This window comes from Trachypithecus francoisi, unplaced genomic scaffold (assembly GCF_009764315.1).
Source record: "Trachypithecus francoisi isolate TF-2019V2 unplaced genomic scaffold, Tfra_2.0 Lachesis_group5, whole genome shotgun sequence".
Taxonomy (NCBI): Eukaryota; Metazoa; Chordata; class Mammalia; order Primates; family Cercopithecidae; genus Trachypithecus; species Trachypithecus francoisi.
In genome coordinates, this window is record NW_022681470.1 from 131,037,787 (window position 1) to 131,063,875 (window position 26,089).

The window sequence follows — 26,089 nt, forward strand, 5'->3', positions numbered from 1 at the left end:
TGAATAAACTCTTTGCTGCAAAACCTGTCATCTCTGTTGTCATACTGATGGGGAGAATGAGCCTGGTTTGGTAACATAAGGGATGCGTGAATTTCTGAGTAACTGGTACCTCCAAGACTGGCTAAAAAAAAATTTTTTTTTTGAGATGGAGACTTGCTCAGTCACTCAGGCTGGAGAGCAGCGGCTCACTGCAACCTCTGCCTCCCAGGTTCAAGCGATTCTCCTGCCTCAGCCTCCTGAGTAGCTGGGATTTTTGTACTTTTAGTAGAGATGGTGTTTCAGCATGTTGGTCAGGCTGGTCTCGAACTCCTGACCTCAAGTGATCCACCTGCCCTGGCCTCCCAAAGTGCTGGGATTAAAGGCGTGAGCCACTGCACTCGGCCTAATTTTTCTTTCTTTTTCTTTTTTTTTTTCTGTAGAGATGGGGGTCTCACTATGTTGCCTAGGCTGGTCTCAAACTCCTGGGCTCAAGCAATCCACCTGCCTCAGTCTCCCAAAGTGCTGGGATTACAGGCGTGAGCCACTGCACCCACCTTGGTAAATTTTACCATGGGAATCCTCTAGGAGAAAACTGCACAGCTGCTAAACAATGTGTACAACATAGACCAACTCAAAAGAAATCCTGCTGCACGTGAGCAGGTTGGAGAGCAGTGGGGGGTCGGCACAGTGGAACTTGTTCCTACTCCCACCCCAACAAGAGCACCAGGCCTGTGCTGGCCCAGCCACCTCTCCTCTCTGGGCATGCAGAGGCTCCCACTTCTGGCCTGGTAGTGGGTGGGCCCTGCAAGTTGCTCTGGCCAATGGGCTGCAGGTGAAGTGAGCCAGGATTGCCATTGGAGACCCTCTGGTGGCTGCCCCTGCAGATGGTGACTGACGTTCAGGCCTGAAGCCTCAGCCGGCCCCAGAGTGCAGGGCTCTTGGGAAGGAAGGCGGTGTTCAAGTCCATGAGACTCCGGGCTGCGCTGGATGCAGCCGGAGACGGCCCCTCCTGCCTTTGTGCGTGGCCACGTATATCCTGAATGGGACGAGTGTACACACGGAATCTCTGCGGGAGGAGACAGGAGAAAATGGTCACATGAAACCCCCTGCAGAGGGAACTGTTCACCTACTTTTCACTGTAAGCCCTTGTGGACAGCTGGTGTTTTCTGGAAAATTGTGGTATGTATTAATTCAAACAACAATTGCATTTAAAAACTTTATTCAAGACTTTTATTCATAACGTTTATCACAAATATGTCAAAAACACTTCAACCCTGGTTGGGGGTTCATGGGGGAAGATGTGGGGATCAGAGCCAAAGAACAGCCAGGAGCAGGAGAAGAAGTCATTTATATTTTTATTAAATATACTCTCTTGGCACAAATCTTTAAAATATATAAACATTAGATATAAACAGTGTCTTCATGGCATCAAAATATAACTCCAGACCAGGACCAGAGACCAGCAGGGAGGCAAGTGACCGCAGAGCCTCGAAGGCCTGGCTGTGTGCAGGGGTGGGGGACAGCACTGTCCCAACTCCTGCCGGGTCCCACTCAGCTGGGAGCCATCTCTGGGGAGACACACTGGGGTCAGCAGGGCCTGGGGGACCCTCCCACCTACACGTTGTCTCTCCTGCCTAGCCTGTGGCCCCAAATCCGCCCATTTGGTCTCACCCACCTGGGGCAGACCCCCAATCCCTATTGCTGTCACATGCTTGTGTGAGTTGGGTGCCCTCTCACCTCCCTGTGAGGGTTGCCCTGCCTCTCTTGCCAAGTCTGAGTGCTGGGTAAAGGATACCCACCCAGTGGGATAACCCCTCACAGCCATCACAGGCTGCCTGGGTCTCTGGGGACAAGATCAGGGACGGCTGGTGGCCACATGCAAGGAAGGCAGAGACAGCAGTCTGCACACCCACAGGTCCAAGGCAAGAACAGGAGGAGGACAGAAGGAAGGGAGAAATGGAAGTCACAGCTGGAGATGAACAAGCTCAGATCCCTTCACACAGCGTGTGCTGAGCCAGCCGTGGAAAGCAACACTCACGTCACGCTCACCCTGGCACCAGGCGGACTGGTCAGGGGTTCAATGTCAATAGATCATAGACCCAGGGTCAGCCAAGTTGAAAACCAAAAACAAAACAAAACAAAAAAGAATAAGAAGAAGAAGGGTGTTTCTGAGTGTCTGTGATATCTGGTGGGCCCTGGGGGACTTCTCTGAGAGACCAGTTAGCTCCCCTGGGTACCTCAGCTCTTCCTCACCTCCCACCCCCAGGCTATACTGTGTCATGAGGCTCCCACTCGGGGGGATCGAGACTACCAGGCGCCCCGTGCTCCATTTCATAGAAACTGAACAACCCCTGTGGGCTTTAAATTGCTCCATATATCCCAGCCAAATGCCTGCTCAAGTGGGGACCCAGGGACCTGTTGGATACCACAGCTGGGCAGAGGGTTGGGGCACTGAGACGCTGGGCCCAGGGGGCAGGAGCTTCTGGGCCAAAGGGGGTGGCTTGGGTGCTTACATTTCAGCAGATGCCCCAGGCTGCAGGTCTGACCTGACCCAAACCTGAGGCAGTTCCATGTCATGGCCTGGGCCTCCAGCCCAGCACAAGCATGAGCCCAGAGCAAGCATGAGTCTCCTGGGAAGGTTACAAAGCAGGTGGGCAGGCAACCCTAGGGGGAGATGTGCTCTTGAGGACCCAGCTGCTTGCAGGGTCTAGGATAGAGACAGACATGAGGCTCTGGGGGACACTGTTCCCAGCAGGAGGCTCTGGTGACTGAGGAGTCATGGCCGCGTGGGAAATACTGGAGAAGGCAGGGCCGGCAGGGTGGGGTGGACCAGGGGCTGCATTTGTGGCCAAAGCTGATCACGAGGCTGGCCTCATCCAGGGCAGGGTCCGCCTGCAGGAAAGGCGCCCCCGCACCCTGGAGGCCGGGCAGGCACCTGGAGTCAGAACAAGAAGGGCCGGGCGCGATCTGGCTCTGAGCCTGGTGGGGACAGGGTTCACTAGAATCAGCAGCATGTCGGAGGACACACAGGATCAGGAGGTGGAGCTGACCACACCCCACTAGGGCCTTTTGGGCAACACCTCTGGCAGACAGCGCCAGCCTCTGCAGAGGAAGGAAGAGGGGGGCTGCGGGACCCCCCACACCATCGCCCCAACACTGCACTTCCAGGGCCGCCAGCTTTGCGTTTAGACCTGGACTTTGAGCCCAGGCTCCTCAGGTCCACCTTCTCGTTCCACAAAGCGCCTCATGTGGCTCCTGAGGTGGAATCAAGCGCGCCCCCCGTTCCATGGGCCCAGAATACAAAGGGGTCACTGGTCCACCGTCCTGAGAGCAGCTCAGGGTATCCTAGCTCTGCAGGTGCCGCAGCAGGATCTGCATGAGGTCGAAGGTGGTGAAGCTGATGCCCACGGCGATAGGACCCTTGACCCAGTTCATGCTCAAGCCTTTGTAGAGGCCGCGCACGGCGCCCTCCTCCCGCACGATGGTGCGCAGCGTGCAGGCGATGGAGGCACGCGGGTAGCCGGTGACGCCGGCCGTCTGCATGCGCCGCCGCACCACATCCAGCGGGTACGAGGCCGATTGCCCGATGAGGCCAGCGCAGGCGCCGAAGATCATGCGCTCGAAGGGGTAGGGCTGCCGGCGGCCGCTGTACTCTGCAGGGCAAGGGGCGGCAGGGCCGTGAGGGCGCCGCGAGGGGGCGTGCACCCCGCACCCGTGCGCGCGCACCTTTGCACCCCTAGGAGCAACCTGCGTGCACATACACACATGCACTTGCACCCCCACGTGTGTTCGCACTCATGCGCACCCACACGCCCCACTGCCTCATCCCCAGGTCGCTCCTTTCAAACTCGAGAAATAATTTTTTTTTTTTTTTTTTGAGACGGAGTTTCGCTCTTGTTGCTCAGGCTGGAGTGCAATGGCGCAATCTCGGCTCACTGCAACCTCTGCCTCCCCGGTTCAAGCCATTCTCCTGTCTCAGCCTCCCGAGTAGCTGGGATTATAGGCATGCACCACCACGCCTGGCTAATGTTATATTTTTGGTAGAGACAGGGTTTCTCCATGACCAACATGGAGAAACCTCGTCTCTACTAAAAACACACAAAAATTAGCCAAGTGTGGTGGCGGGAGCCTGTAATCCCAGCTACTCAGGAGGCTGAGGCAGGAGAATAGCTTGAACCCGGGAAGCGGAGGTTGCAGTGAGCTGAGATCATTCCACTGCACTCCAACCTGGGTGACAGAGTGAGACTTCGTCTCAAAAAAACAGCCAGACAAGAGGCACTGTGATCTGCTCACCAGGTGGGTAAAAACAAGGGGTCTGATGGCATCACGTGGGGTGAGAACATGGGGACATGGGGCTGGGAAGCACTCCAGAAAGAAACACCAAAAATGGGGTTTTATAGTCACACAAGGAGACGAGCTCCTGGATGTCGCCTGATCACAGAAAACCTGGCAACAGCTAAAGGCACCCCAAGAAGGGAAGGCCTACTGTGCAGCCACTAAAAAGGTGGAACAGAGCACAGATGCTGGTGGATGCACCCCAAACCAGCTGAGCTGGGAGCTGCACTCCCGGGTGAGCATTTTGTATATCTGTGAAAGGTGACATGGTTTTGTTCATGCCACAGATAAATACATACAGAAGTATTTTCCAAGCAGTCTTGAGGGGTGCAACCCTCACTTCTTTTTTTTTTTTTTTTTTTTTTTTTTTGAGACGGAGTCTCGCTCTGTCACCCAAGCTGGAGTGCACTGGCCAGATCTCAGCTCACTGCAAGCTCCGCCTCCTGGGTTCACGCCATTCTCCTGCCTCAGCCTCCCGAGTAGCTGGGACTACAGGCGCCCGCCACCTCGCCCGGCTAGTTTTTTGTATTTTTTTTAGTAGAGACGGGGTTTCACCGTGTTAGCCAGGATGGTCTCGATCTCCTGACCTTGTGATCCGCCCGCCTCGGCCTCCCAAAGTGCTGGGATTACAGGCTTGAGCCACCGCGCCCGGCCAACCCTCACTTCTAATAAGAGGCCTCAGGAGAGAGACTTGTTGCCCTCAACATTACCCCTAACATTTTCTTTCTTTGACAAAAAATGTCTGGGAGCAGGCTGGGTGCAGTGGCTCACGCTTTTAATCCCAGCACTTTGGGAGGTCAAGGCAGGAGGATCGCTTGGGCCCAGGAGTTTGAGACCAACTTGGGCAATAGAGGGAGACCCCATCTCTACAACAAAGAAACAAAACAAAATATCTGGGAGCAAATGTAGCAAAATGTTCACATGCGGTGGCAGGTATGAGTATGATATCATTCTTTGTACTTTTTGATTTTCTCCCAAGTACCAAAACAAGCAAGAGTACTTCCCTTCCATCTGGGTTTTACCCATATGCCTTGTGTTTGTGCTTGTGAAGATGTTAGGTGGCTGTCAATGCTCTGGGTGACACACTGGGCTTCCCAGAGTCACTTTTTTTTTTTTTCTACTTGAGACAGGGTCTCACTTTGACACCCAGGCTGGTGTGCAGTGGTGAGATCACCGCTCACTGCAGCCTTGACCTCCCAGGTTTAGGTGATCTTCCCACCTTAGCCTCTCCAGTAGCTGGGACCACAGGCGTGTGCCACCATGCCTAATTTTTTTGGTATCTTTGGTAGAGACGGGGTTTCGCCATGTTGCCCAGGCTGGTCCGCAACTCCTGACCTCAAGTGATCTGCCCACCTTGGCCTCCCAAAGTGCTGGGATTACAGGCATGAGCCAAGGCACTGGCCAGAGTTCCTCTCACATAGGCATTTAAGGCAGTGAGTCCAGGTTCCTCAGTGGTGGCTGGACACAGTGTGTTTTCTCCCAATTTGGATGTGGGTCTACAGCCTGTCCCACCCAGGGGTCGTACCCCACTCCGTCCAGTCTCCAGGTCTATGTGACCCAGGTGGAGCTGCGGTCCCCAGGGAATGCTTCCTGAATGTCCCCTCCCCATGCTCCCAGCTCTCCTTACCTCTGTGCAGGCTCTTGAGCGTCTCATAGGTGAAGAAGCTCAGGCCGGCGTAGGGAATGACCCCCAGCACAGTGGGCATAAATCCATGGTAGAGGGTCTTCAGCCCCTCTTCTCTCGAGATGCGGATGAAGACATGAAAGATGTTGCTGTACCTGCCAGGACAGAGCAGCCCAGCAGGTGGGACTCAGGCCTCCCAGGCACAGGGAGGAGCCACAGAGGCTCTTGGCTCCTCCCACAGTCGGCTGGGCCTGGGTGTGTTTGAATGTTGATGTTTTCCTTCTTCAAGACATATAACCCCATCGCCCAAGCTTTGGCATTAGAGGGGAAATGCACGGGTAAGCCCAGACTCCACCTTTGCCACGGGAAACACTCTGGCATGCTCAGCCCTTGTCTTTTTGTTTGTTTTTTTTTGTTTGTTTTTGTTTTGAGACAGTCTCCCTCTGTTGCCCAGGCTGGAGTGTAGTATCACAATCTCGACTCACTGCAACCTCTGCCTCCTGGGTTCAAGTGATTCTCCTGATTCAGCCTCCCAAGTAGCTGGGATTACAGATACATGCCAGCAGACCTGGCTAATTTTTGTATTTTTAGTAGAAACAGAGTTTCACCATGTTGACCAGGCTGGTCTTGAACTCCTGACCTCAGGTGATCCACCCACCTCAGTCTCCCAAAGTGCTGGAATTACAGGCATGAGCCACCATGCCCGGCCTCTATTCTTACACTTTTTTTGTCTTTTTTTTTTTTTTTTTTTTGGAGACAGGGTCTCACTCTGTGGCCTGGCTGCAGTGTAGTGGTGTGATCATGGCTCGCTGCAGCCTCAAGCTGCCAGACTCAAGCAATCCTCCTCCCTCAGCCTCTGGAGCAACTGGGACCACAGGCATATGCCACCACACCAGGCTAATATTTCAGTTTTTGTAGAGATGGGGTCTTGCTATGTCGCCCAGGCTGGTCTCAAACTCCTGGGCTCAAGAGATCCTCCTGCCTTGGCCTCCCAAAGTGCTGGGTTTACAGGCATGAGCCACTGTACCCAGGCCCAAGCCCGGTCTATTCTTAACACATTTTTCATGATCATGGTATCTTCCCTGAATTAAGCATTCTAGTCTCACAATTTTTTTTTTGTTTTGTTTTTTTTTGAGGCAGAGTCTGGCTCTATTGCCCATGCTGGAGTGCAGTGGCTCGATCTTGGCTCACTGCAACTTCTGCCTCCCGGGTTCAAGCAATTCTCCTGTCTCAGCCTCCCAGGTAGATGGGAATACAGGTGAGTGTCACCACGCCCGCCTAATTTTTGTATTTTTAGTAAAGACGGGGTTTCACCATGTTGCCCAGGCTGCTCTCAAACTCCTGACCTCAAGTGATCCGCCCGCCTCGGCTTCCCAAAGTTTTGGGATTACAGGTGTGAGCCACCGCCATATTCTTACATATTTTTAATGCATCTGTGCCCAGTTCAAAATGAAGACTCTTGGTTTTGATCTAAGCAGAAACTGACCCCCAGGCTAAGAGAACAAATTGCTGCCTTTCTGGAACAGCTGCAGAATAAAACACGAGGCCTGCCCTGTGGACACAGAGGCCCAGATGCAAACCCCAGGGGCCCGATAGAGAGAGGGATTCCGACCTGGGAGCCCCCAAGACACAGAGCCCCCGGGGCTGATGCGCATCACAGACGTAAGGACTCACATTTCCTTCGGGGTTACGGCCATCCGCGCTCTGACCAGGTCCAGGGGGTAGGTCAGTGAAGCGGCTGTCGTTCCAGCCAGTGCGCCGGCGAAGAGGCGAGGCCAAGGGGGCAGGGCTCTGAACAGGGCAGGGGGAGAAGGCGAGACGCCAGTGAGGGGACTGCAGATGCAGAGGCCCAGCCTGGAGCACACGCACGTCTCTGCTGGGACGGGGACAGGGGTGGGGACCGAGGAACACGAGGCGGGTTTGGCTTTCTTGTGGCCAAGATGATGGGGTTTCTGGAGTGGGCCTCATTTTGAGGTTCACATGGCTGCCTTCCCTTCCCCGCTGCTGGCATAAATTAATCAATGATGTGTATTTTCCCTACGGCCCAGGGGGCATAGTGGCCTGTCTCTCTGGGATTTATGTGTGAGGGTGGAGAAACGTCTGGAGACAAACGGGCAAAGGAAAGGATCTCTGAAGACAGAATAGGGCATGTGACAGAGTCAGGGGGCGCCTCAGGAGGGCCTGGGTGAGGAATCTCCCGGTGTTTCGTTGGGGGAAGAGAGAGTGCAGGGCTAGGGACAGAGCACCGAGAAGAAAACGCGGAGAGGGCGGGACATAAGGAGGGCAGGGGGCAGGACGTGCAGCAGACAGAGGGGCGGGCGTGGGCGGGGTGATTCTGGGGCGGGGCAGGGCGGGGAGGGGCGGGTCCTCACTCTCCGCGGAAGCCATAGTAGCTGCCCAGGATGCGCTTGTACTCTTCGTGGGCGCTGAACTGGATGGCGGCGTAGGGCACCACGCGCACCATGGTGGCCGAGTTCCCGCGCCACAAGCTGAGAAAGCCCTCGTTGAGGTAGGTGTAGTAGAGGACCCGGAAGGCCTCCTGGAGATAAGCGGGGAGGTCAACATCCCTCCGCCTCTGCCTGCCCTCCCTGTGCGCCTGTGTGTCCAGCAGAGCGCTGAAAGTGCGGAGGCGGGGCCGGGGTGACCCCATCTCCATGCACAGTACACAACCCCACCCCCATGTGAGGGCCCCACCCCGATTTGTCCAGACTGACATTATCAACCCCAGCTCCCTCCCTCCTCCCTATGTTTTCTGGGCCTCCCACCCCAGCAAGTTCTCCACCCCTGGGGACTGCAAAGCGAACCAGGCTGCAAAGCAGCTCGGAGCCCTGCCCCAGGGCATGTCTGTTGGTGTTTGGCATTCTAGCTTTTACAGTTTATCTTTTTCTTTATTAAGAAGGTAGCACCTGCTCTCTGTTTAACAATAAATCAAACATGAAAGGTTGTTTTAGAGCTGTTGAGTGTCCCCACCCCACTGCCGGAAGGACACTCTGGATGTCCCGTCAATTCCCAGGCTGGGCCGTGTCCAGGCAGAGCTGGGGATGGGAAGACAGGTAGTCCTGTCCCCACCCCCAGAGACTCTCCTCAGATCACCTGCCTAACTCCTGCCAGCCTAGCAGGGTAGTGGTGACTGTCCCCAGGCTGGGGCGGTGACATAGTGGCTCACCTTGGCAGAAAATCTTTTTGAAGACACTGGAAAAAACAGAAGCACAAAAGCCACTGAGATGCAAAGGACAGAACCCCCCGTCTGCGTGGTCCCACCCCCAGTACCCCCTAGCAGAGTCGCCCTCCTCTTTCCCCCAATCTTGTCCCAGGAATGGGAGCTGAGCCAACACCCAACCCCCAGAATAGTGAGGGTCTCCAGTGGGAGAACATGTCTGAGATGGGTTGGCACTCAGCCCCCTGTCCCTGGACTAGACTACCATTCACCCAAACCCCTGTAGTGAAGGTGTCCCAGCCGCCAGGCACTTGGGCCTCAGCTGAAAGCCCTGGCTCTCAGAACAAGGCTTGCAGGTTCTACATGTGCGGTCAGCCCTCTCTTCCAGAAATGCCCCTCCCAGGGCCGCAGCACAGGCACTGCTATCCTTCCTCTCCCACCCCCTGTGGCTGCCGGGTTCCCTCTCTGGTTCTGTGCTGCCCTTGGGCATGGGGGACCCGAGCCATGGTGGGCCATGAGCACTCTTGGGAGAGACCCAGAAAAACGGGCCACAAACGGTCATCAGGAGCCTCTGATGGCCTGGCAGCCCGCTTCCCTCAGCCCTCGCCCCCCACCATTTGTGTGTGCAACATGCATGCATGCCTGCTGCCTCCAGGGTTGAACCCCAGTTCCCTGAAGAACACAACACCCCGCACCTGCTCATGTGCACTTAAAGGGGCCTGCCCTGGCCAGGCGCAGTGGCTCAAATCTGTAATCCCAGCACTCTGGGAGGCTGAGGTGGGTGGATCACCTGAGGTCAGGAGGTCGAGACCAGCCTGGCCAACATGGCAAAATGCTGACTCTACTAAAAAAAATACAAAAAAATTAGCCGGGCATGGTGGCAGACTCCTGCAATCTCAGCTACTCGGGAGGCTAAGGCAGGAGAATCGCTGAAATTCGGGAGGTGGAGGTTGCGGTGAGCCGAGATCACACCACTGCACTCCAGCCTGGGGAAAAGAGAGACTCTGTCTCAAAATAAATAAATAAATAAATAAAAGGGCCTGCCCCTTTTGAAGACCTGCCAGCTCATTGGATGCCCATGCCTGCCAAGGAGGACGCTGATATCCATGCCTCCACTTTACGGAGGAGGAAACTGGGACACAGAGAGGGTAGGGGATCGGCTCAAGGTGGTGGGAAGGGCCTGGCTCAAGCCTGCAGATGCTTCCCAAACAGCTGAGGGGCAGAGGGCCCTGGCTGTAACCATCTTGCTTCTGGGCCCTGGGCAGGAACTGGTAACTGTTTGGGGGGGGCAAAGGCCACCTCTTCAAAGGACTCTGCGACTGTTTAACCCTGGGGAGGGAGGGTGAGGGTTTCTGTTGAGGGTTTAATTTCTGTCCTCCGAAAAGCTGTGTCCAAGTTCTAACCGCTAATCCCCAAGAAGATGACCTTATCTGAAAGCAGGGCCTTTGCAGATGTAATAGAGTTAAGGTAAGGTTGTACTGGGTTAGGGTGGGCCCTAAATGCAAATTGGTGTCCTTATAAGAAGATAAAACAGGCCGGGCGCAATAGCTCATGCCCATAATCCCAGCACTTTGGGAGGCCAAGGTGGGTGGATCACTTGAGGCCAGGAGTTCAGGACCAGCTGGGCCAACATGGCGAAACCTGTCTCTACTAAAAATACAAAAAAATTAGCCAGGCATGGTGGTGCGTGCCTGTAATCCCAGCTACTCGGGGGCTAAGGCAGGAGAATTGCTTGAAGTGGGGAGATGGAGGTTGCAGTGAGCCAAGATCACACCACTGAACTCCAGCCTGGGTGACAGAGCGAGACTCTATCTCAAAAACAAACAAACAAAATAAATATATAGAGAGAAAACAGACACACATGTGATGACAGAGGCAGAAATTGGAGCCATGGGGCCACAAGCCAAGGAGAACCAGGAGCCCCTAGAAGCCGGAAGAAGTAAGGAAGATCCTCCCCTAGAGCCTCTGGAGGGAACGCAGCCCTGCTCACACCTTCACTTCAGACTTCTGGCCCCAGGACTGTGAGAGAAGAAATTCCTGTTGTTTGAGGCCACCTGGTTTGTGGTCTGACAGTAGCCCCAGGAAACTCGTACAGATTTGAAGTGGATTTTATTATTTATTTATTAAATTAAATTAAATTAAATTAATTTATTTATTTATTGAGACAGAGTCTCTCTGTCACCTAGGCTGGAGTGCAAAGCCGTGATCTTGGCTCACTGCAACCTCCGCCTCCCAGGTTCAAGCGATTCTCCTGACTCAGCCTCCAGAGTAACTGGGATTGCAGGTGCCCGCCACCATGTCCAGCTAATTTTTATATTTTTAGTAGAGGCGGGGTTTCCCCATGTTGGCCAGGCTGCTCTCAAACTCCTGACCTCAAGTGATCCATCCGCCTCGGCCTCCCAAAGTGCTGGGATTACAGGCAAGAGCCACTGCGCCTGGCCTCTAAGTGGATTTTAAAGAGACATTAAAAAAATCCAATTTGAGTGCAGTGGAGCACACCCATAGTCCCAGGTACTTGGGAGGCTTAGGCAGGAGGATCACTTGAGCCCAGGAGTTTGAGGCCAGCCTGGGCAACAGAGAAAAACCTCATTTCTAAAATAAATCTAAAAAAAAAAAAACCAATTTGAAGCATGGCTTAGGGGCCATGAAGGAGGAGGTGACCGCCTGGCAGCTTCTTTATCACATGGGGAAGGACAACACTTACCTTGGAAGATGATTTTGGTTCGGTCCAGGGGGGCTACTGCTGTTTTGGCAAGGGCGCCAGCCAGGGCCCCAGACAGCAGGGAGCTGAGCACTTGCCTGTGGTCACGCTGCAACAGAACACGTCAATCAGAGGTCAGAGGGCAGGGGGTCTGCTCTCCAGAGGACCTTGCCCCAGAAGTGCCTTCCTTACACCCTCTGGGGCAGGGCCAAGGGATGCACCCCACCCTGAGTGTGTTGGCGCTGCTTGGTTCTGGGTGATCCATGGTGGGTCCACAGGCCACAGTGAAAACCTCCCAGGATAACAGGGACCATCCACATTGGAGGTGAGGGGTGCAGGTTTCACATTCTCAGAGACAGGCTCGCAATAGGACTGGCCTATGTGCAAACTTCAGTTCCCTCCACAGCCTGTGTGCACCTGACTATGGCACTGTGGCATTTTAGGTACACAGGGACTGAAAACAGGCACTAGGGACTGTTGGGGTCAGGGGGTTGGCAGTGGGTATCAGGCAAGCAGACCTTGACTCTGTGCCAGCGTGTCCCTTTCCACAACTTCCGATCGGGTTGGCATCTATGACTCTTCATCCAGCCCAGTTGAGGGGGTGACAGCAACATTGATGATGGCTGCCAACTTGCGTTGACTACTCCCATGCCAGCCCAAGAGCCATCGCTTTCCGGAGTCCTCTGGAGCTGCCCAAGGCCCCTGCTCCCCCACAGCCCTCCCTCCTTCCCTGGAAGGTTGCGCCGCACAGGAGTGTGTCCGAGCCCTGTGTCCCATGGGCACCACCTGCCCATCAGGTTGGAGTTTGACTCGGCCACGGAACTCTCACTGAGAAGTGGCAGAGAGCATTCTGGAAAGTTCTGGATGGGAGGTGCTCTGATTCCATTTCCCCAGTGGACTTGGCCACGGGACTCATTGAGAAGTGGCGGAGAGCATTCTGGAAAGTTCTGGATGGGAAGTGCTCTGACCTTTCCTTGCCCTGCAGTGCTTTGCTGTCTGAATGTAACGTGGATGGGCAGGTTGTTCAGCAACTTCCAGGAATCTGTGAAGTCCTACTAGGCACAGGCTTCCTGAAGGGCCTGGAGTCCCACAGTACAGGGTGGGGGTGTATGCAAGACTCCTCCTTTCCCCATGGTGCCACTGGTCCACACAGAGAGCCAGATGCCAACAGAATCATCAGATGAATGCAAATATAGCCACCCATCGGGAAGGTGCCGCAAGGAGGTGGCCCAGGGTTCTGCAAGAACTCTGGATAGGGGGGTGAGAGGCTGAGCTTGAAGGATGAGGTGCAGGTCACTTTGGGGTGTGTGTCATAGTATTAGGTGGGGAGGAATGAACACTCAGAGGCTAGGGTGAAAAGGAGCAGGGGACCCTGGGGGACCACAAGGAGAGGGAAAGGGAGGGGGCCCAGAGAATAGAAAGGAGATGGGAAAGAGAGATGGGTACCAGACCCCACAAAGCCTGGCAAGGAGGGCTGATCTTTGCCCAAATAAATGGGCAATTTTTTTTTTTGAGACACAGTCTCGCTCTGTTGCCCAGGCTGGAATGCAGTGGTGTGATCTCAGCTCACTGCAACCTTTGTCTTTTGGGTTCAAGCAATTCTGCTCCCTCAGCCTCTTGAGTAGCTGGGAGTACAGGCAAGCACCACCACGCCTGGCTAATTTTTGTATTTTTAGTAGAGATGGGGTTTCGCCATGCTGGCCAGGCTGGTCTCGAATTCCTGGCCTCAAGTGATCTGCCTGCCTCGGCCTTCTGAAGTGCTGGGATTACAGGCATGAGACCCCATGCCCGGCCTAAATGGCCCATTTTTAATATGACCAGAGTGGGGCTGGGCACTGTAGCTCATGCCTGTAATCTCAGCACTTTGGAAGGCCGAGATGGGCAGATCACCTGAGGTCAGGAGTTCGAGACCAGCGTGCCCAAATGGTGAAACCCCATCTCTACTAAAAATATGGAAATTAGCCGGACATGGTGGTGGGTGCCTGTAATCCCAGTCACTCATAAAACGGAGGCAGAAGAATCGCTTGAACCCGGGATGCCAAGGTTGCAGTGAGCCGTGATTGCACCACTGTTCTCCAGACAGGGTGACAGAGCGAGTCTCCATCTGAAAAAATAAAAAATAAAAATAAAAATGTGACCAGGGTAGAAGTGGCTCCTGCAGAAACCCAGGATAGATATGGTGGAGGCTGGAGATGGGGAAGGGATGTGGGAGCACTTCTCCGGTGTAACAGGCAGCTGGAGTCAGACTGAGCATGGCTGCCCCCACCTCTAGAGTTTGCTCAGCTCAGTGGGTGGCTCGGGGTGAAGGGCTGGGCCTGAGTCTGTCCACACACCTGACCTGAATCCCAGTTCTGCCCTGACTGAGCTCAGGCAGAGGGTGCCCTCTTTGGTCTCCCAGTCCTCATCGTTGAAACGGCAAGGTGCCAGCTCTCAGACCCTTTCCCACATGTCCTGGGCTACCCAGCAGCCTTGCACCCCCAGTCCGGTTCCACAGAACACAGCCTCCTTTTCCTCAATGCCCCCAGGATCCCGTCCACCAGCCCAGCCCTCCCTTCCTCAAAGGGACAGATTGCACAGTGATTTTATTTCTGAGGTCAAATTTCGCCATGGGGTTTGATCTTCTCCTAGCTTCTTGGAGGCCTGTCTTTGGGGGCCTCTGCCTTTTCTGGGACATGCAGCCAGGTTGCAGACGTCTGGTTCCATGAGCTTTGAGAAATGTGGGCACTTGGTGGTCGTCCCAACAGCAGTCCAAGGCCTTACCAGCCGGCCAGTTCCTTCTCTGAATCAGTCGCACCAGCTGCTCCCCTCTGGAATGGGCCTCTGTGTGCAAATGGAATATTCCATGGAGAGTGCCTCCCTGTGCCCTGCTGGAGACACAGAGTTCTTCCACCTCCTCCATTCGGTGTTTACCTCCTATCAGTTTGTCCTTTTGTTTGCTTGTTTTTTGAGACAGAGTCTCGCTCTGTCCACCAGGCTGGAGTACGGTGGCGCAATTTTGGCTTACTGCAACCTCTGCCTCCCGGGTTCAAGTGGTTGTCCTGCCTCAGCCTTCCCAGTACCTGGGATTACAGGCATGCGCCACCCTGCCTGGCTAATTTTTGTATTTTTGGCAGAGATGGGGTTTCTCCACGTTGCCCAGGATGGTCTCGAATTCCTGAGGCTCAGGTGATCACCTGTCTCGGCCTCCCAAAGTGCTGGGATTATAGGCCCAGCCGAGGCTCTTAACATTACAAAGCCAACTCTGTGTTGTTTGTTTGAGATAGGATCCCACTCTGCTACCAGACTGGAGTGCAAGTGCATGATCATAGCTCACTGCAGCCATGACTCCTTGGGCTCAGGTGATCCTCCCACCTCAGCCTCCTCAGTAGCTGGGACCACAGATGTGTGCCACCACACCCAGCTAATTTTATTTTCTTCCAAAGACAAGGTCTTGCTATGTTACCCAGGCTGTTCTCAAACTCCTGGGTTCAAGCAATCCTCCCGCCTTGGCCTGCCAAAGTGCTGGGATCTCTAGTGTGAGTCACCATGCCTGGCCAATGCTAATTCTTAGTATCGGGAACACACATCCATAAACTGCACCTCTCAAGGCGGCCACCAGTGGTACCTGGAGGACGTGTGTTGGGGCCAGTTCACATGCTCAGTGGAGGCTGCTGCCTCTGGCCGACACTTTCAGCTCCTCTCTAATGAACACAAACACCTTATTATCCAAAGAGCTGGGAGCAGGCATCACTGACAGGTCAAAGTTTCAAGATCCATCATGTGGGGAGATCCTACAAAAGAAGAATTTGTTGGCCAGGCAGCTGACAGAGAGAAAGTGGGCGATCCCGGATAGGATGCATGTTGGCCGTAAACACCATGGGAAGAGGCTCAGTATTTTTTTTTTTTCTGAGACAGGGTCTCACTCTGTCGCCCAGGCTGGAGTACAGTGGTGTGATCTCAGCTCACTGCAACCTCCACCTCCTGAGTTCAAGCAATTCTCCCACTTCAACCTCATAAGGAGCTGGGATTACAGGTGCGTGCCACCTGGCCAATTTTTGTATTTTTAGTAGAGACGGGGTTTCACCATGTTGGCCAGGCTGGTCTCGAACTCCTGACCTCAAGCAGTCCTCCCACCTGGGCCTCCCAGAGTACAGGAATTACAGGCATGAGCCACCATGCCCAGCCAAGGTTCAGCTTCTTAACCAAAGAAAAGAGACTTTGCAGAGTGAGTCCCTCCCACCTTGGGGCTGGCCGGGCAGACCAAGAGTAATGTCTTCAGGGCCTGCCAGCACAGAGGAGAATGGGCATGTGTGTATGATGCCCAGCAAGTGACCAGCACTGGCGCATTTCTGCATGTGGTTCGGCAGCCGTTGCTGTCTCAAGCTTGTCCATGTGGTGGGATCCACATTGCAGACCCCCTCCTCTCTGGCATACAGAGCAACAGCTGTATCCAGGTGTTCTTCCAGCTCTTTTGGGACCTTCACTAAACTTCAAGGCATGTGCCTGACCTGTGCCTCAGTCACCTGGTGGTAACCCCAGTAAATGAGTCCTCCCGCCCACCTGCTGCTCTGAGGTGTCACCTGGAATCCGGGGAAAGGTCAGGAGGCCTGGAAAATGACGCCACCTCAGTCTTTGACCCCATGGACTTTGAAAACTGCCTGTGCGGTCAGCCTGAGTCAGGCCCTGGGAGTGCAATGGTTTCTGCGTGGGGCTGGGTTGGTCTGTGTTTCAGGTTCAGCTGATGGGACTTAGGGGCCAGTGGGGGTTCTGGTTTCTACGGTGAACAACAGGGCTGACCCAATTGCTTTGAGAGAATATCTTTTCTTCAATGGAACTGTGGACTTAAGAGGTGAACTTGGAAACACAGAGTAAAGCCCAAGCATGCCCACCCCCTTTGGCTCTCTGCATTTGCCTTTTTTTTTTTTTTTTTTGAGACAGGGTTTTATCCTGTCGCTCAGGCTGTGGTGCAGTGGCACAATCTCGGCTCACTGCAACCTCCGCCTCCCGGGTTCAAGCAATTCAACTGCCTCAGCCTCCCGGGTAGCTGGGATTACAGGTGTGTGCCACCACGCCTGGCTAATTTTTAGATTTTTAGTAGAGACGGGGTTTCACCATGTTGCCCAGAATGGTCTCAAACCCCTGGTCTCATATGATCCTGCCACCTCAGCCTCCCAAAGTGCAGGGATTATAGGCGTGAGCCAGCACGTTTGGCCTTGGCTAATTCCTCAGTGTTCCAAAATCTGAGGGAGAAAAGGGGGCTCCAAGACACGTCTGATACGTCAGGCTTCCCCTCTCCACGCTGGCGCTGGGTGAGGTTTTTGCCTCTTACCAGGTGGCTGGGCTGGCTGGATTCACATCACAAGCAGGGCTTTCAGTGGAATAGAGGGTGGCTGGTGTCCTCCATCCCATGACCTTACAGTATCTAGGGCTGTGGGAGCAGAGAGGCTCTGCCACTCCACCCTAAGCCCAGGTGGGCAGGGGTACCAACATGCACATCCTAGGTGCAGGGTGATTTGTGATAGGGTGCATAGAGCACAGGAGAGGGATCTCTGAACCTGTTTGGAGAGGGCGCAGAAGCTGGGAGGAGGGGGCGGGGAGCCTGGGAGTCAGGGTGGGGAGGCTGGGGCCCCAGAAGAACACTCATTCTGGGAGGCCGGGGTACTTGCCTTTGATGAGACGGACGAGGACAGGACAGCCTCGGCATCCTCACGCAATCGCACCGGGCCTTCCTTCACACCATTATCCATACCAGGCCTGCTCGGAATGGCAGGAGACTCGGTCCTGGGGGGGTAAGGGAAGGTGGTAAGATACGGCGAGATCCTGAGAGATGGTAGTTGTTCCCACCAGCCTTTTCCTATCCCGGTTTCTGGCTCCCTGCATGGGGAGGGATGCCCTCAACTGCATTCTGTGGCCACGGTCCTGTGTGTATTGCTTAATCATTTACAAAAGCCTTTCTTGTTGGCACTGGAATGTAATCCTCACAAACAGTCTGTTCTTTTTCCAAATCTGGTGCCCAGGGAGCAAACAGGCTCAGAGAAGTTAAGCAGCCAGCCAAGGTCACACAGCCACCAGCGGATTGTGGGGCCAGTGTGGCCGAGGTGCTTGGTGCCAATACCACTGTCGGGCCAAACATCCAGTGGTCTTGTGTCAGCTTGGACCCGAGGGTCTCTGTCCACCGAAATACTTTATTTATTTTTTATTTATTTATTTATTTATTTATTGAGACGGAGTCTCACTCTGTCACCCAGGCTGGAGTGCAGTGGCACGATCTCGGCTCACTGCAACCTCTGCCTCCCAGGTTTAAGCAATTCTTGTGCTTCAGCCTCCCAAGTAGCTGGAACTACAGGCGCCCGCTACCATACCCAGCTAATTTTTTATTTTTAGTAGAGACGGGGTTTCACCATGTTGGCCAGGCTAGTCTCGAACTCCTGACGTCAAGTTACCTGCCCGCCTTGGCCTCCCAAAGTGCTGGGATTATAGGCATAAGCCACCACACCTGGCCTTTTTTTTTTTCCACCCATGCTCGAGTGCAGTAGCACAATCATAGCTCACTGCAGCCTCACATTCCTGAGCCCAAGTGATCCTCCCACCTTGGCCAGCTAAGGGTGATTTTTTTGTTTCTGTTTTGACAGAATCTCCCTCTGTAGCCCAGGCTAGAGTGCAGTGGCATGACCTCGGCTCAGTGCAGCCTCCGCCTTCCACGTTCAAGTGATTCTTGTGCTTCAGCTTCTCAAGTACCTGGGATTACAGACGTTCACTGCCATGCCCAGCTTTTTTTTTTTTTTTTTTTAAGTAGAGCTAGGGTTTTGCCATGTTGGCCGGGCTGGTTTTGAATTCCTGGCCTCATGTGATCCTCCTGCTGTGGCCTCCCAAAGTGCTGGGATTACAAGCGTGAGCCACTGCGTCTGACTGGGTTGGCTAATTTTTATTTTTCATTTTATATTTTGTAGAGACAGTGACTGACTATGTTGCCCCGGGCGGTCCGGAACTCCTGGGCTCAAGTGATCCTCTGGCCTCAGCCTCTCAAAATGCTGGGATTCCAGGCATGGCCACTGTGCCTGGTTAGTTCCCATACTTTAAAATCATCCAGTAAATGAAAACACATTACTACAAAGTGACGCAAAGGGTGCAGAGGCCCCAGAGCAGGCATCAGTGCCGGTGAATAACGCTGTACAAAGTGCACTTGGGATTCTGCTACACCAGCCTCCACTGCTGACTCTTTCCTAGTGAAGATGGACCCATGGGCACTGGCTCTGGGAGAAACACCTGCTTCAAAGATGGGGCTGGAGAGAAGGGATGAGCCTGGAGCACGTGGAGGTGCCAGTCATGGAGGACATGCTCAGAAACAGAAACCAAAGCAGATGGGTGTGGTGAGGGGGTCAAGGGCACCCTCCGAAAGAACCCCTGATGGCCAAAGCTGGAACAGTTTGAGTGGAAATGGAAAAAAACATAAAGCAGCCATGGATGAAAGCCTGAACTATAAAATAAATAAACATGCGTCCATATGATATAAAGACATGACAGAATAAGTAAGTATATGGTAGAGAAGAAACAAATCTCCCAGGCAAAGGATTCCCAAATAGTTCAGCAGCTTGGACCTCCAGGAGGGGCCGTGCCTCCTACCCGCAGGTGTGGCTGCGCTTAGCGGCTTCTTTCCAAAGAGTGCAGTCTGGAAAGGGGGCTGTCAGTGACTGCAGCACAGAAACCTGGTGGATCCCAGCTGGGCTAGGTGATCCAGGGCAACACTGGCTGGGATAAGTCAGGTGGATGCACTTGCTTCTCATGGAGTGTGACGACTAGGGTCTTCCTCCCCCAGATCCATCACCCCATCTGACTGTGAGAAAAACATCAAGCTGGGCGCAGTAGCTCACACCTGTAATCCCAGCACTTTGGGAGGCTGAGGTGGACGGATCACAAGGTCAGTAGTTCGAGACCAGCCTGGCCAACCTGGCAAAATCCCATCTCTACTAAAAATACAAAACTTGGCTGGGCATGGTGGCAGGCACCTGTAATCTCAACTACTCGGGAGGCTGAGTCAGGAGAATCACTTGAACCCAGGAGGTGGAGGCTGCAGTGAGCTGAGATCATGCCACTGCATTCCAGCCTGGGTGACACAGTGGACTCTGTCTCAAAAGAAAAGGAAAAAACTCCAGACACATCCCAACAGAGGGGCATTCTCCAGCTCCCCTGACCACTGCTCCCCCAGTCATGGTCACCAAAAACAAGGACAGCCTGAGAAACCATCTCAGCCCAGAGAAGTCTAAGGAGATGTGAGCGAGGTCAAGAGATTGAGACCATCCTGGCTAACACGGTGAAACCCTGTCTCTACTAAAAATACAAAAAAATTAGCCGGGCATGGTGGCAGGCGCCTGTAGTCCCAGCTACTTGGGAGGCTTAGGCAGGAGAATGGCGTAAACCCGGGAGGCGGAGCCTGCAGTGAGCTGAGATCCAGCCACTGCACTCTAGCCTGGGCGACAGAGCGAGACTCCCTCTCAAAAAAAAAAAAAAAAAAAATGTGAGGACTAAAGGTCAGGTGGGATCCTTGGACAGAGAAAGGACATTCAGGAAAAACAGAGGAAACGTGAATAAAGTGTGGAGCTCCATTAATATTAATGCTGTCTCAGCATTTGTTCATTAGTGAGGCAAATGCACCGCACCACTGTGAGAGGTTATGCGTAAGGGACGCTGGATGTGTGGGGTGTCAGGGAACTCAGTACAACCTTTGCAATTTTTCTGTAAATCTAAAACTGCTCTTAGGTGGATGTGATGGCTCCCACCTGGAATCCCAGCACTTTGGGAGGCTGAGGTAGGAGGATCGCTTGAGCCCAGGAGTTTGAGACAAGCCTGGGCAACATAGTGAGACCCCGTCTCTAGAGAAAAAAATTAGCTGGATGTGGTGGCATGCACCTGTGGTCCCAGGTACTCAGGAGGCTGAGGTGAGAAGGTCGCCTGAGCCCAGGAGGTCGAGGCTGCAATGAGCTGTGATTTCAGTACACTCCAGCCTGGGTGACAGAGCAAGACTGGACTGGGTCTCAAAAAATAAAAATAAATAAAACTGCTCTCAAACAGACAGAAACCAGGTCCTAAAGACCTTTTCCAGCCGGTTGCCGGGGGTCGGCATCTTTCATCATCGGCCCGTGGAACGCGCTGCATCTATTTCACCTTCCCCTGCAACAATCAGCCATGTCTGACTGCTGCCCAGCACCACCCCCAATGCTACAGACCCTGGGGGCTGTCCTTGCACTTAGGTGCTCGGGTGAGAACGGCGCAGCCTCTCTACTCCTCGATTTCTAGAATTGAGGTGCTGGGTCAGGCAGTCTGGACACGTTCTGCAAAGTCACCTTCCCCAGAAAGGATTGAGCCATTTGCCATCCCCCAACAGTGGGTGAGGTGCCCGAGGCCTGGGTCCTGGCCGAAGGGGGTCCCTCCCGCCCTCCTGTGGGCTCTTGCTCTGAGCTCCTCAGGAGGTCACAGTCCTGTGAGGAACAGTCTCCCCAGGAGGGCACTGCAACCTCAGACCCTCCCTTGGCTGCACCTGCCCGGCCTCTGTGAACAAGAAGAGCCACCAGCCAGGGCTGCCTGCAGTGCCCCTGGTACCATCCTTCACTGGATCACCTGCCCAGGGCCAGGGCTCAGCCTCGAGTGGCACCCACAGACATAGTACAAAGTCACTGCGCAACCTGGCCGGAACTACACAAGTGTGCTGGGCCCTGCAGGTGACGGAGCACTGAGGGCAGCTGGGGCTGGGGGACGTACCTGGGGACCTGGAGGGGGTGGAACCATGGCCCCTGAAAGATACACCCTGCCCCCAGAACCTGTGAATGTGACGCTTTTAGGAAAAAGGGTCTGTGCAGATGTGATAATCACAAGGCAAGATCTCTAGATGAGGGTTAAGGTGAGCCCTAAGTACAATGACTGGTGTCCTTGTAAGAGACAGAGTAGGAGACATAGACACAGAGGGGAGGGCTGAGGATGAGGCCTGGAGCACGGTGGGCCACCACAGCCGGTGTGTGATCCCACAGCACAAGACCGGCCTGCTTCTGTTCCAGCTGCCTCCTCATCCCTTAGTGAGGCCAAGGAGACAGTCGCGGTACTGCCAGCACCCGCCACCCTCCCCGTCTCAAGAGGAAGAGGGCCACAGGGCATCAATGCCTGCAACCATCAGAGACACAGGTTTTCATGACATTCTCTTTGTTGTTGCTGCTGTTTTATAGTCAGGGTCTTGCTCTGTTTCCCAGGCTTGAGTGCAGTGGCACAATCATAGCTCACTGTAGCCTCGACCTCCTGGGCTCAAGCGATCCTCCCACCTCAGCCTCCTGAATAGCTGGGATTATAGGCTCATGCCACCACACCTGGCTAAGTTTTTCATTTTCTGTAGAGACAGGATCTCCTTATGTTGCCCAGGCTGGTCTTGAACTCCTGGGCTCAAGTGATCCGCCTGCCTCAGCCTCCCAAAGCGCTGGGATTCCAGGTGGGAGCCACCGCACCTGGCCATAACATTCTTGTGTTTCCACTGTACTTAGTTTGTTTTTTCCCATCACCTCCCATTTTGCAGTAATATTGAATTTATTTTTAAGGCAGTGATACAAACTACTCTTTATTTTATTTTATTTTTGAGACAGAGTTTCGTGCTTGTTGCCCAGGCTGGAGTGCAGTGGTGCAACCTTGGCTCACTGCAACCTCCACCTCTTGGGTTCAAGCAATTCTCCTACCTCAGCCTCCCGATTAGCTGGGATTATAGGCACGCACCACCACGCCTGGTTAATTTTTTGTATTTTTAGTAGAGACGGGGTTTCACCATGTTGGCCAGGCTGGTCTCAGACTCCTTACCTCAGGTGATCCACCCGCGTTGGCCTCCTAAAGTGCTGGGATTACAGGCGTGAGCCACCGCGCCTGGCCCAAACTACCTTTAGATGAATTTAAGTTAGAAAAGACAACCATTAAGTGAATTCTAGAACTGGGTAGGGCAGACCGCAGATCTAGGGGAAGAGGTCCCCGAGGATTTCAGCGGAAACGGGCCCAAGAGTCATGCTTTTGTCTTTCGTCACAGCAGAAGGATGCTGCCTGTGGTCAGGAGTAAGCTGTGTTTGCTGCAGCTCAGGAAGACAAAGGGAAAAGCCATGTGACATCCTGGACCCCGGGGACCACAGTGAGAGCAAGGGATGGGTTTCGAGACATGATAACCTAAAATACGACCTTGGCCTTTGAGAAAACAGAAGCAGGAAGCACTGTTCCCTTTCCCTTCTCCCCAGAAGCAGGTCATGAGACTCTCAGGTGGAAGGTGCCTCCTGTATACCTGGAGGAGGGAGCAGAAGATGCAGAGATGCCAAGAAGAACCTGAACAAACAGGTCTTGCTAAGTTCCCCCAAGGTTATTACCATTAAATCAGAAGCCTTTTTTTTTTTTTTTGAGAGGGGGGTCTCACCCAGGCTGGTCTTGAACTCCTGGGCTCAAGTGATCCTCCTGCCTTGGCCTCCCAAAATTGCTGGGATTACAGGTGTGTGCCACTGTGCCCAGACAGATCAGACCCTTTTGCCCTTCAGTGAGACTTCCCCATGACTCTAATCTTCATCAAATCTAACATAAACATACTCAGGTTTACCTGTTTTAGGGGGAGGTCTTTGTTTCCGTATAAAGGCTCCCAAGTCATGTAAAACTTGTATTAAATAAATTTGTCTGCTTTTATCTTGTTAATCTGCCTTTTGTTACAGGGGCCTCAGCCATGAACCTAAGATGGGTGAGAAAAAAATATTTTCCTCCCCTGCATGGAGCGGCCACTTGGGGTGGCACCTTTGCCCCTTAATAAGCAAGCAGACACCTGGCTATGACTTTCAAGAAGAGGTGAAACTGACACGGGACTCCCTAGGCATCATTTGGGGCGTGTGGGGGACAGACACACTTGGTTTTGCTTCAAAACCCAAACTTGACCTTCTCAAAATGTAAGTCACTCACAAGTTCAAAGATTATTTATAGCCGGGTGCGGTGGCTCACGCCTGTAATCCCAGCACTTTGGGAGGCCGAGGTGGGTGGATCACGAGGTCCGGAGATCGAGACCATCCTGGCTAACACGGTGAAACCTCGTCTCTACTAAAAATACAAAAAATTAGCCGGGTGTGTTGGTGGGCACCTGTAATCCCAGCTACTGGGGAGGCTGAGGCAGAAGAATGGCGTGAACCCGGAAGGCGGAGCTTGCAGTGAGCCGAGATTGTGCCACCGCACTCCAGCCTGGGCAACAGAGCAAGACTCCATCTCAAAAAAAAAAAAAAAAAAAAAGATTATTTATATAAAATAGGATCTGCAGGCCAAGGGGGGACAGGACACTAGATTAGCCACTTGTCAAAGTTTGTGCCTAGGAAAGCAATCTTTGGAAAGAGCCCAAGGAAAGCTTAGAAGGCAGACTCCTGCTCTCCCTCCAGGGACCCCCAGTGGAACAGACATTCCTGCTGAAATGTCTTATTCTTCTCAGCTCATTTGTTAGAGTTTAGAGGTGGTTTTTTTGTTTTGTTTTGTTTTGTTTTTTGAGACGTAGTCTCGCTCTGTCACCCAGGCTGGAGTGCAGTGGTGCGATCTCGGCTCACTGCCAGCTCTGCCTCCCAGGTTCAAGTGATTCTCCTGCCTCGGCCTCACAAGTAGCCAGGATTGCAGGTGTGTGCCACCATGTGCAGCTAATTTTTGCATTTTTTTGTAAAGATGGGGTTTCACCATTTGGGCAGGCTGGTCTCGAACTCCTGACCTCAGGTGATCCACCTGCCTCAGCTTCTCAAAGTGCTGGGATTATAGGCATGACCTACCACACCCGACTGCCTGGAATCTTTTTTTTTAAATTATATATATATATAATTTATTATTAATAATTTTTTTTTGAGATGGAGTCTTGCTCTGTCACCCAGGCTAGAGTGCGCTGCTGTGATTGCAGCTCACTGCAACCTCCATCTCCCAGGTTCAAGCGATTCTCTCCTGCCTCAGCCTCCTGAGTAGCTGGGATTACAGGCACGCATCACCATGCCTGGCTAACTTTTTTGTATTTTTACTAGAGATGGGGTTTTACCATGTTGGTCAGGCTGGTCTCAAACTCCTGACCTCGTGATCCGCCCTCCTCAGCCTCCCAAAGTGCTGGGATTATAAGCCTGAGGCCCCGCGCCCAGCCCTGGAATCTGTTTTAAAGTTCAACTGCACATTTGTCAAATTCAGAGTGTAAGTTGAGCTCTCTCTAAAGGGTGTCACCACGCTTTGTTTCAGGAAGTACAGAAAGAACAGGTGCCCGTTTGAATCAAAGTTGAAGATCACTGTCCAGGTGCAGTGGCTCACGCCTATATTCCCAGCACTTTGGGCCAAGGCGGGCAGATCACTTGAGGCCAGGAGTTCGAGACCAGCTTGGGCAACATGGCAAAACCCCATCTCTACTAAAAATACAAAAATTAGTCAAGTGTGGTGGTGCATGCCTTAGTCCCAGCTACTTGGGAGGCCGAGGCAGGAGAATCGCTTGAACCCGGGAGGCAGAGGTTACAGTGAGCCAAGATCGTGCCACTGCACTCCATCCTGGGCATCAGAAAGAAACGCCGTCTCAACAAACAAAACAGAAAAGGCCGGACGCAGTGGCTCACACCTGTGATCTGGGCACTTTGGGAGGCCGAAACGGGGATCACAAGGTGAGGAGATCAAGACCATCTTGGCTAACATGGTGAAACCCCGTCTCTACTAAAAAATACAAAAAAAAAAAAAAAATTAGTTGGACGTAGTGGCACATGCCTATAATCCCAGCTACTCAGGAGGCTAAGGCAGGAAAATTGCTTGAACCCAGGAGGCGGAGGTTGTGGTGAGCCGAGATTGTGCCACTGCACTTCAGCCTGCGTGACAGAGCGAGACTTTGTCTCAAAAAAAAGAAAAAAAAGAAAAAGTTGAAGATCAGATTTATATGCAGGGCTGGGGTGGGGTCTGGAACCTTTCCTTAGAAACTCCTGGTAAGAGGCAGAAGAGGTGCAGGACAATGGCCAGTCCATATATGGCAACAAAACTGTGGCCCAAAACCTGTGCAGTAACCAGCTCCGGAAACCAACTACCAACCTCTGCAGCAATGCTCAGGACCTGATCAATGATTGCAGCTTCTCTAACATTGGCCCCCACTTCCAACTCAGGACCAACCAGAGAAAGCCAACTGTGCTTCCCTAAGCAACCCCATAGGACATCCGCTGTTAGCTGGCTGCCCCTAGCTTCCCCAGACCGACAGCCTCCTGTGGGCTCACTTGAGCCTGTCCTTTTCCACTCCACAGCTCTCCCTCTCCCCTGCCTGCCTCAGAGCTTTGGCTGACTCCCT

The 26,089-nt window shown here is 53.4% G+C and overlaps 1 protein-coding gene and 1 long non-coding RNA gene across 5 annotated transcripts in view; both read right to left on the reverse strand.

The window, feature by feature from the left end:
* Positions 1-1,181: 1,181 nt before the first annotated feature.
* Positions 1,182-26,089, reverse strand: part of SLC25A42 (solute carrier family 25 member 42) — a 48,481-nt gene continuing 23,573 nt past the window's right edge. For 3 of the 4 annotated variants that reach the window (XM_033196690.1, XM_033196691.1, XM_033196692.1), the window contains 7 exons: positions 17,442-17,556; positions 11,800-11,905; positions 9,105-9,130; positions 8,311-8,477; positions 7,613-7,729; positions 5,942-6,093; positions 1,182-3,632 (listed from right to left, as the gene is read on the reverse strand). In XM_033196690.1, the coding sequence (XP_033052581.1) occupies positions 3,325-3,632; positions 5,942-6,093; positions 7,613-7,729; positions 8,311-8,477; positions 9,105-9,130; positions 11,800-11,905; positions 17,442-17,522 (957 nt within the window). In that variant the 5' untranslated portion in view covers positions 17,523-17,556 and the 3' untranslated portion in view covers positions 1,182-3,324. The remainder of the gene's footprint in view (positions 3,633-5,941; positions 6,094-7,612; positions 7,730-8,310; positions 8,478-9,104; positions 9,131-11,799; positions 11,906-17,441; positions 17,557-26,089) is intronic. The other variant, XM_033196693.1, reaches the window with a different exon arrangement.
* Positions 14,362-17,435, reverse strand: LOC117074824. Its single transcript, XR_004433721.1, has 2 exons — positions 17,105-17,435; positions 14,362-14,616 (listed from the first exon to the last, which is right to left on the reverse strand). It is a non-coding gene; the product is annotated as an uncharacterized LOC117074824 (long non-coding RNA).